General features: G+C 40.6%; 1 protein-coding gene across 5 annotated transcripts in view; it reads right to left on the reverse strand.

Annotated features, from left to right (window-relative positions):
- slc34a1a (solute carrier family 34 member 1a) overlaps positions 1-10,359 on the reverse strand; it is a 29,989-nt gene extending 19,630 nt beyond the window's left edge. The window contains exons 1-8 of one of the 5 annotated variants that reach the window (XM_031789919.1): positions 10,248-10,359; positions 8,081-8,129; positions 6,143-6,223; positions 5,813-6,001; positions 3,796-3,942; positions 3,289-3,432; positions 2,337-2,448; positions 630-825 (exon numbers count right to left, since the gene is read on the reverse strand). In XM_031789919.1, coding sequence (XP_031645779.1) covers positions 630-825; positions 2,337-2,448; positions 3,289-3,432; positions 3,796-3,942; positions 5,813-6,001; positions 6,143-6,223; positions 8,081-8,114 — 903 coding nt within the window. In that variant the 5' untranslated portion in view covers positions 8,115-8,129; positions 10,248-10,359. Of the gene's footprint in view, positions 1-629; positions 826-2,336; positions 2,449-3,288; positions 3,433-3,795; positions 3,946-5,812; positions 6,002-6,142; positions 6,224-8,080; positions 8,130-10,247 lie in introns of all 5 variants that reach the window. The other 4 variants (XM_031789917.1, XM_031789918.1, XM_031789921.1 and 1 more) reach the window with 4 other exon arrangements.

Raw genomic sequence — 10,359 nt, forward strand, 5'->3', positions numbered from 1 at the left:
GGTTAACACCTGTATGGTGAGTTTAATGACTGGTTAACACCTGTATGATGAGTTTAATGACTGGTTAACACCTGTATGGTGAGTTTAATGACTGGTTAACACCTGTATGACACGTTTAATGACTGGTTAACACCTGTATGATACGTTTAATGACTGTTTAACACCTGTATGATACATTTAATGACTGGTTAACACCTGTATGATGAGTTTAATGACTGGTTAACACCTGTATGACACGTTTAATGACTGGTTAACACCTGTATGATATGTTTAATGACTGGTTAACACCTGTATGATACGTTTAATGACTGGTTAATACCTGTATGATACGTTTAATGACTGGTTAACACCTGTATGATGTGTTTAATGACTGGTTAACACCTGTATGATACGTTTAATGACTGGTTAACACCTGTATGATGTGTTTAATGACTGGTTAACACCTGTATGATACGTTTAATGACTGGTGAATACCTGTATGATAAGTTTAATGACTGGTTAACACCTGTATGATGTGTTTAATGACTGGTTAACACCTGTATGATGTGTTTAATGACTGGTTAACACCTGTATGATGTGTTTAATGACTGGTTAACACCTGTATGATGAGTTTAATGACTGGTTAATACCTGTATGATAAGTTTAGTGACTGGTTCAGTGATGACCTTCAGTAGCTCAGGGGCGTCCTCTCCAGTCTGGATGTTGAAGCTGGTGACTACGATGTGGGCCAGGTGGGTCATCAGCCCTGTAGCCACCTCCATCGGCAGCAGCACCAGCACAGACAGCCAGTTGAAACAGTCATGGATGGTAGCCCCAGCAAACGCACTGAACACAGAGACAGAACCCAGTTGTGGGTTGGTTAATTGTGTGTTTGATCTCCTCCAATAATTTACCTTAGCAGTGTTATGGGTAATTGTACTGATGACTTTTAATAATATGCCCTTACACATTACTTGTTTCGTCATGTACTTATGTGACTGAGTTATGTGACTGAGTTGTTTAAGTTAGTTTAGTGAAAGTGTCCATTTCACTTTAAATGGACAATAAAGTGTTTTAACTCGGAGCAGAAAGGTCATTGTGATACTCATCCCCAGAAGATAAGATATGCATATTATTAGTAGATTTGGACAGAAAACACTCTGAAGTATCTAAAACTGTTTGAATCATGTCTGTGAGTATAACAGAACTTAGCAGGCGAAACCCCGAAGACAAACCATTCAGATGTATTTTTTTGAGGTCACTCTTTTTCAATTGGTTTTGGTTGGGTTGGTTGGGGTTTTTCCTTTGTGGAATGAAGAAGTACGGCCATCTTGAACGAGGGTAACTTGAAGTGTACTGTTAGATAAAAGCGTGTGACCAGAAAGCTAGCTACAGTTTGTTTTCCTCCTGTATTGAACACAGATCATCCCGTCTTCAATTTTATTGATTATTTACGTATAAAAATACCTAAAGTTGTATTACAAAAGTAGTTTGAAATGTTTTGGCAAAGTTTACAGGTAACTTTTGAGATGTTTTGTAGTCACGTTGCGCAAGTTGGAACCGGTGTTTTTCTGGATCAAACGCGACAAATTAATGGACATTTTGGATATATATCGACGGAATTAATCGAACAAAATGATAATTTTTGATGTTTATGGGACATATTGGAGTGCCAACAAAAGAAGCTCGTCAAAGGTAATGCATGAATTATATTTTTATTTCTGATTTTTGTGTCGCGCTTGCAGGGTTGAAATATGCTTCTCTCTCTTTATTTACTATGGTGCAGTCCTCAGATAATAGCATTGTTTGCTTTCGCCGAAAAGCCTTTTTGAAATCTGACATGTTGGCTGGATTCAAAACAAATGTAGCTTTAATTTGGTATCTTGCATGTGTGATTTCATGAAAGTTTGATTTTTATAGTAATTTATTTGAATTTGGCGCTCTGCATTTTCCCTGGCTTTTGGATAGGTGGGATGCTAGCATCCCACATATCCCAGAGAGGTTAATAAGGTTAGTGATATGGGGTCAACAAGCTTGAGAAATGTCATTGATGCTGTTGCTAGGCTTATATATGGTTAGATGATGTTATACTGTTAACATGACAGCACATGGACTGGAGAGAAGTACAGTTGTACAGTTCACTGCACAGCCTCTCTCGTCCTCTCCTCTCCTCTCCTCTCCTCTCCTCTCCTCTCCTCTCCTCTCCTCTCCTCTCCTCTCCTCTCCTCTCCTCTCCTCTCCTCTCCTCTCCTCTCCTCTCCTCTCCTCTCCTCTCCTCTCCTCTCCTCTCCTCTCCTCTCCTCTCCTCTCCTCTCCTCTCCTCTCCTCTCCTCCCCTCCCCTCCCATCCCCTTGTACCGTTTGAAGTCATTTCTCTCCCCTGCCTGCATCATGGCTACAATGGTGTTGGTAACCGATGTCCCAATGTTGGTCCCCATGATGATAGGAACGGCAGACCGGACCTCCAGCACTGTCAGAAGGAAACAGACAGACAGACAGACAGACACACAGACACACAGACAGACACACACACAGACACACACACACACACACAGACAGACACACACACACACACACATAGTTACACAACCTCCCATATTTATGTAATGACTTTGGCTTCTTCTCAAAGACTGCATAAAGTGCCATAATTATGGTAATGCTCGGGCTTAAATATTATCAAACCTGACCCTTCCTATTTCAAAATGCTCTTAATGGAGGAAAAACTGTAGGTAATTTGCAGGTGAGTGGAGGCATCTCAGTTTTTAACTGAAGAACTGGTTTTATTTTTGCTGGGGCCTATTATGCAGATGATGACCCTTTGCGCATTCACACATACATACAGCTCACAGACAGACAGGAGGCACAGGGAAGCTGGGCGGTTGTAATTGCCCATAATTCCCCTGGTGTCCTCTCTGAGATTGGCTGCTGAGACAGAGACAGTCCTGGCATACTGATGTACCATAGCCACTGGTCACATACACACAGTGAATGAGAGGTCTCTGTGGATAACCCCTATTGGCAGCAGACAGCCCACCCCAAGAGACTGTTATACATAAATAAGCACTGACAATGATGAGAGAGCTCCACCACTTTGTTTCAAATTCATAAGCATCTTGTTTCACTGGTCCCTTTAATCCTATTCACTCAGTTCAGATTTACAAGCCATGTTTTCACCCTCATGGTCTGCACCAACACAAGCCCAAAAACATGTATGCACACACCCACAAGACTGCAGGCACACACACACACACACACACACGCCTGCACGAACACACACGCAGACGCAGAATCTCTCTCTCCAAGTACTCACATCCTGAGGAGACGAGGCTGACGATGATGGAGGTGGATGTGGAGGAGCTCTGGACCAATACAGTGACCAGTATCCCCACCACCAGCCCTGCTACTGGGTTAGACAGCACCGCATTGTCTTTGAAGATGTCCCCTGCTACCTTACCTTCAGTCACACACATACAGGATGTACAGCTCTTAACACATCTCCTACACCATGACAATAGACAGGGTTTCCACCTAGTTCAGAGTTAGCGTAAACACACAGTTTACAGTACCATATCATGAATCAGTTTGTACCAATAGTATCCGTTTAGTTATGTCTAGTTATAGAATAGTAATTGTCATCGACTCAACAGGTTTCCACAGGTTTTCTCATCATAGTCATCAAAATGCACGAGTCAGTTAATCTGACAAAGCACACCCAGAGAGGACAGGACAGAGTGCAAAACATCCTAATTATAGTGAGACATAAAATCCCTCATTACCTAATTCATCTCGGAGGGACAGTTGAGTGTAATCTACTCACCCCCAGCCAGCTGGAACGCTGAACTTAGTGTGTCTAATGAACAGACAAAGAAGAAGAGGAGGAGGAGGAGGAGAGGGATCTTGGAGCAGTTGATGAAGAGTTCTCTGACTCTGTTGGTACTGAGCTCCATGTCAGGTTCTGCGGTGGCTACTGATCAAAACAAGAGAAACAACCAGAGAACGAAAGAACAAGAAAGAAAAAGATAGAAAGAACAAATGCATTATTACAATGTTTCTTCCTGAAGAACAAACCAACAATTGTCCTAGTTAAGAAACAGTATCGCTTTGACAAGACAAGGCAACAACGTAATGACAAAATAAGCAAAGCCTCTCCCCATTGTGACCTAATTTTTGTGTGTATGTACTGACATGTACTGTACATATAAGAGATCGATGCACACACACTCTTAACACACACTCATTAGTAATCTTTAGTTGTATTGTTTCTTTATTATTAATTGTGTACATTTGTGACCTTAGTTGTAGTTTTAGATATATACACAGTATATACACTAAGTGGCCAGTTTATCATGAAAATTAATTGCTTGTACCAAAAGTGAGTCACATGGCCGGGGCTTGCTATATAAAGCAGGCAGACAGGCATCGAGGCATTCAGTTACTGTTCGATTGAACGTTAGAATGGCCAAACGAGTGATCTAAACGACTTGGTATGATCGTTAGTGCCAGACACACCGGATCCAGTATCTCAGAAACAGCTGCCCTGCTGGGCTTTTCAGAAGTTGAAGGAGAATGGCAAGAATTGTGCAAGCTAACAGGCAGGCCACAAACAGACAAATAACAGCGCAGTACAACAGTAGTGTGCAGAATGGCATCTAGGAACGCACAACTCGTTGATCCTTGTCACGGATGGGCTATTGCAGCAGACAACAACACCAGGTTCCACTCGTATCAACTGAAAACAAGAAGAAAGCGGCTCCTAGACAATTGAGGAGAGAAAAAATCTATGCCAAGGCACATTGAAGCTGTTCTGGCAAGTCATGGTGGCCAACGCCCTATTAAGACACTTTATGTTGGTGTTTCTTTTATTTTTGTAAGGTTCTGTATTTATTTTCTTAGTCAACCTTGTGTTCTGTTTTGTTGTGTTCTTGAAAGTAGCCCTGTCTTTCATTTTTGTTCATTGATTTCACCTGTGTGAGTTACTCACCCGGTCTCATCAGCTCCTTATTTAGTTCAGTTCATTCTGTTTGTGCCTTTGTGAGGTATTGTTCGTTTTGACTCTACTTAGCCTTTTCCTAGCTCGTTTGTGAGAACCAGTTATAGTCTTCAGTCCTAGTTTTGATTAACCTGCCCGTTTGCCTACCTGTGTATGACCATTGCCTGCCTGTGACCACGATTCCTGCCTTCTTTGAAGGCGAAATAAAACACCTGCCACGCTCTGTGCGTGAATCTACACCTTTTTCTCCCTGAGTATTCATTACAATTGTGGCAGTTACCTGTAGCAGCAGGCTACACAGAGAATGGAACAGCTGGAAAGGGGAAACGGCTTATATTGCGGATAAAATTTGGATGATCACTTCACTGAGAGCTTGGCTGTTTCTAAAAGGACGAATTAGGGTGTTTTTGGAGCCTTTGTTCATGTATTTTCGGGGGGGGCATAGTACACAAGGAGGATGAGGAAGTGATTTGCTGTTTGGGATAAGTTTCTCAAAAACATGAAATCACAAAAAAGGTGTCTTGACCCTTCTATAATATACCATTTACATAAATGTGTTTGTAAAAAAAGGAACATTTTCCTTTCATGTTTTAATGCATGTAAATTGTAAAGTATTTTTGTCTGTAATGTATTATTCACTGTGTCAGATCCCAGGAAAACTAGCTGTCAGCTTTGGTGTGGGCCCATTGGGAGCCTAATAAAATAAAATGACTGACTAATAGGTTATCACAATGACTCTCTTCCACATTCACTACACAGTATCTCCTCTTGTAGGAGTGTTGACGTAAATATAGTATAATTGCATGCAGGGGGAAAATGTGTCTGGAACTTCAGAGTGCTGTACCTTGCTCTTTGGGGGGGCTGTTCCCTGCCCTTGGTTTGGGGGAGGAGGTGGGTGAGGTTGGTTCATCCTCCTGGCTGTACCCCTCCAAGCTGCTGATGAGGTCCAGAGTGGACCCAAGGCCTGACTCCCTGTCCTCCTCCAGGAGACGTTTGGGACGCAGGGAAGAGGGAGCGCCATGGGTCCGTCCCCCTAAAACCACAGTTTATATTTGACTGAATTCAAACAATTAATTCTGAATTTGAGGTTGAAGACAAAGTATTTATTGACAAAGTGCCTTGAAGTCTCTGGGCACACTTTTTAATACGATAAAATATCACTCTTGGAATTTACCGTTGTAGTTGATCATAGGTTCCACGCTGGATGAAAGTATTGTGATTAGACGAGAGGACATGATGACTTCACTGTATAGGGCTGTAGAGAAAGAGTATTTTATTTTATTTGGCCATTTAAAAAAAAAATGCTACACCTAGCAACAAATATACATAGTACCAGTGAAAAGTTTGGAGACACCTACTCATTCAAGGGTTTTTCTTTATTTTTACTATTTTGTGCATTGTTGAACAATAGTGAAGACATATGAAAAAACACATATGGAATCATGTAGTAACCAAAAAAGTGTTAAACAAATCTAAATATATTTTATATTTGAGATTCTTCAAAGTAGCAACCCTTTGCATTGCATTGATGACAGCTTTGCACACTCTTGGCATTCTCTCAACCAGCTTCACCTGGAAGGCTTTACCAACAGAATTGAAGGAGTTTCCACATATGCTGAGCACTTATTGGCTGCTTGTCCTTCACTCTGTGGTCAAACTCATCTCAAATAATCTCAATTGGGTGTAAACGGGGGATTGTGAAGGCCAGGACATCTGATGGAGCACTCCACCACTCTCCTTCTTGGTCAAATAGCCCTTACACAGCCTGGAGGTGTATTGGGTCATTGTCCTGTTGAAAAATAAATGATAGTCCCACTAAGCGCAAACCAGATGGGATGGCATATCGCTGCAGAATGCTGTGGTAGCCATGCTGGTTAAGTGTGCCTTGAATTCTAAATAAATCACTGGCAGTGTCACCAGAAAAGCACCCCCACACCATCACACCTCTTCCTCCATGCTTCACGTTGGGAACCACACATGCAGAGATCATCCGTTCACCTATTCTGAATATCATAAGACACTTTGGTTGGAACCAAAAAACTCAAATTTGGACTCATCAGACCAAAGACGTATTTCCACCAGTTTAATGTCCATTGCTCGTGTTTCTTGGCCCAAGCAAGTCTCTTCTTATTATTTGTGTCCTTTAGTAGTGGTTTCTTTGCAGCAATTTGACCATGAAGGCCTGATTCACACAGTCTCCTCTGAACAGTTGAGGTTGAGATGTGTCTGTTACTTAAACTCTGTGAAGAATTTATTTGTGTTGCAATTTCTGGAGGCGTGTAACTCTCATGAACATATACTCTGCAGCAGAGGTAACTGGGTAGTCTTTTCAAGTCCTTTCAAGTCTTAAAGTAATGATGGATTGTCGTTTCTCTTTGCTTATTTGAGCTCTTCTTGCCATAATATGGACTTGGCTTTTGCCAAATAGGGCTATCTCCTGTATACCACCCCTACCTTGTCACAACACAACTAATTGGCTCAAACACATTAAGAAGGAAAGAAATTCCACAAATGAACTTTTAACAAGGCACACTTGCATTCCAGGTGACTACCTCATGAAGCTGGTTGAGAGAATGCTAAGAGTGTGCAAAGCTGTCATCAAGGCAAAGGCTGGCTACTTTGAAGAATCTAACATTTAAAATACATTTTTATTTATTTAACACTTTTTTGGTTATTAAATGATTCCATACGTGATATTTCATAGTTTTGATGTCTTCACTATTATTCTACAATGTAGAAAATAGTAAAAATTAAGAAAAACCCTGGAATGAGTAGGTGTGTCTAAACTTTTGACTGGTACTGTATACCAACAACTGTCTATAGCCATTGTGGTCCTCTTTTGTGGGCAAGGGTAGCAGGGAAAAAATAATTGACATGGTCGCTATTTGCCAAACATTCAATTCGAACTCAAGATGGGAGCAGTTAAATAATGAAACCATAAGGCCAACCCTCTGTTATTCCAGATGAGTCCTTCATTTATTGCAAATATGCCAATTTTAGTCACTAGCTATAAGAGGAAAAAAGTCAACACTAGCTTTAATTCCAAGGTTGAGACAGACTGCAATACCTACATATCAGAGAGACATGGAACAGAGACAAACACTGCCCTTACCTTTCGTAACCCTCTCTGCTTTCACTGTGCTCATCCTTTCACCAGCTAGCTAAAGAGAAGGTGCGATAGCAGCCAATTAAATGTGAACAAAGGAAGACTACATTGTATTAACTGACAGCAGTCCTTGATGTAAGGGGTCAACAGTCCTCTGCTCTCTGGCAGTACTCAGATAAACTTGTCTTGTAGACATCATCCCTACCAGTAAAGGCCTTGTCAGATGAAGAGAACACCTCTGTCCTCAGAAACATCACTGTCCTCAGAAACATCTCTGTTCTCTCAGAAACATCACTCCTCAGAAACATAAATGTAACATCACTGTCCTCAGAAACATCTCTTTCCTCATTTTCCCCTCTAAATTTCCTGTGCTTATGGTCGTCAGACTGCCGGCCGACACTTTCTACAGAAATCAGACTCCCTTCCTTCAAAGTTGTCTTGTTCTCTCTGTAGGGGAAAGCTTTTTTCATGTCTAAGCTGTCACTTAGAGGTTTTCAGATTGGGTACACCTGCGGAGTTGTTACAGTTAATGTGTTCTTAAAAGCCTAGAACCTTTTCTGTGACTGTGAGTTGAGTACTTATTTTAGAGTGACGGTAGCACTTCTGTGCCATCTTGCTAGTTGGGCTGTTTTCTGAGTGTGTGAGGAATCCAGGCACCAACAGAGTTACTGCAGGCTAATATATAAATCTACAGAAAGAAGTGAGTGCAACTCTGAATTCCTTTATGTGAGTGTGTGTGTGTGTGTGTGTGTGTGCGTGTGTGATCGTGTGCGAGTGCTTGCGCGACTGCGGGTGTGTGTGTGTGTCTGTGTGTGCCTTCTCATTCTACCTACATGATGTACCTCTCCAAGATGAGAATTATTTTGTGGTTTGTATTCATTGTAAATAATGATGAATGAGAAAGTTACAGACGATCAAAGATAATAGCCCCAAGACACGCTAACCTCTCCTGTTATTGGTAATGGTGAGAGATTGGCATGTCTTGGCATGCACATTATTGTAGAAGTGTTTCAAAACATATTATATTATTTTTTACGTTAAAAGTTACTCCAAAATGACAATACATTATTTATCATCCATTTCTATTGGGCAAAGAATCTTCTGAAACACAACCAAAATGAACTGCAAATGCATCCAACATTTTTGCAAAGTCACAAGCTAGGAATTTGGGTGTGTGTATGCGTGCGCGTGTGTGCACGTGTGTAAGTGCGTGTGAGTATGTGCGATTGCCTTCTAATCCTATCTACATGGTGTACCTCTCCAAGATGAGTAATATTGTGAGGGTTTCTTGAAGCACAGCAAATCCCTTGAATCAATTATTAATAGGATATAATTAAGCAAGCATCCTGATGGATGGGAGCTCTCCAAAGACAAAGCAATATGTATTCATTGGAATGGAGTTATGCATTTACATTTTAGTCATTCAAAATTGAATCGTTTATTCAACTCATGTAATGTCTTCTGTATAAAGGTTGAACAGCTTCGAAACACAGGGGTTGCATCCATGGTAAAGTAATGTGATGATCATTATCCTTAGTTTGTAGACTTACCTTTGGGCTTATCATAAAATTATACTATCACAACCCTACATAGACCTTATAAGGTAGATCTCACATCACTACATAGACCTTGTAAAGTAGATCTCACATCACTACATAGATCTTATAAAGTAGATCTCACATCACTACATAGATCTTATAAAGTAGATCTCACATCACTACATAGATCTTATAAAGTAGATCTCACATCACTACATAGACCTTATAAAGTAGATCTCACATCACTACATAGATCTTATAAAGTAGATCTCACGTCACTACATAGATCTTATAAAGTAGATCTCACATCACTACATAGATCTTATAAAGTAGATCTCACAACACTACATAGATCTTATAAAGTAGATCTCACATCACTACAGAGATCTTATAAAGTAGATCTCACATCACTACATAGATCTTATAAAGTAGATCTAACATCACTACATAGACCTTATAAAGTAGATCTCACAACACTACATAGATCTTATAAAGTAGATCTCACAACACTACATAGATCTTATAAAGTAGATCTCACAACAGTGCATAGATCTTATAAAGTATATCTCACATCACTACATAGACCTTATAAAGTAGATCTCACATCACTACATAGATCTTATAGTAGATCTCACCTTGGTTTGTCCCTTAGCGTAATGTTCCTTTGATGAAGTGTATCACCTAAAGTCACTCTCAAAGAAGAGACTCTTCATGAGGAAAATGAAAAACCAGTCGTATTATATACCA

Source organism: Oncorhynchus kisutch, linkage group LG15 (genome assembly GCF_002021735.2).
Source record: "Oncorhynchus kisutch isolate 150728-3 linkage group LG15, Okis_V2, whole genome shotgun sequence".
In the NCBI taxonomy this organism is placed as follows: domain Eukaryota; kingdom Metazoa; phylum Chordata; class Actinopteri; order Salmoniformes; family Salmonidae; genus Oncorhynchus; species Oncorhynchus kisutch.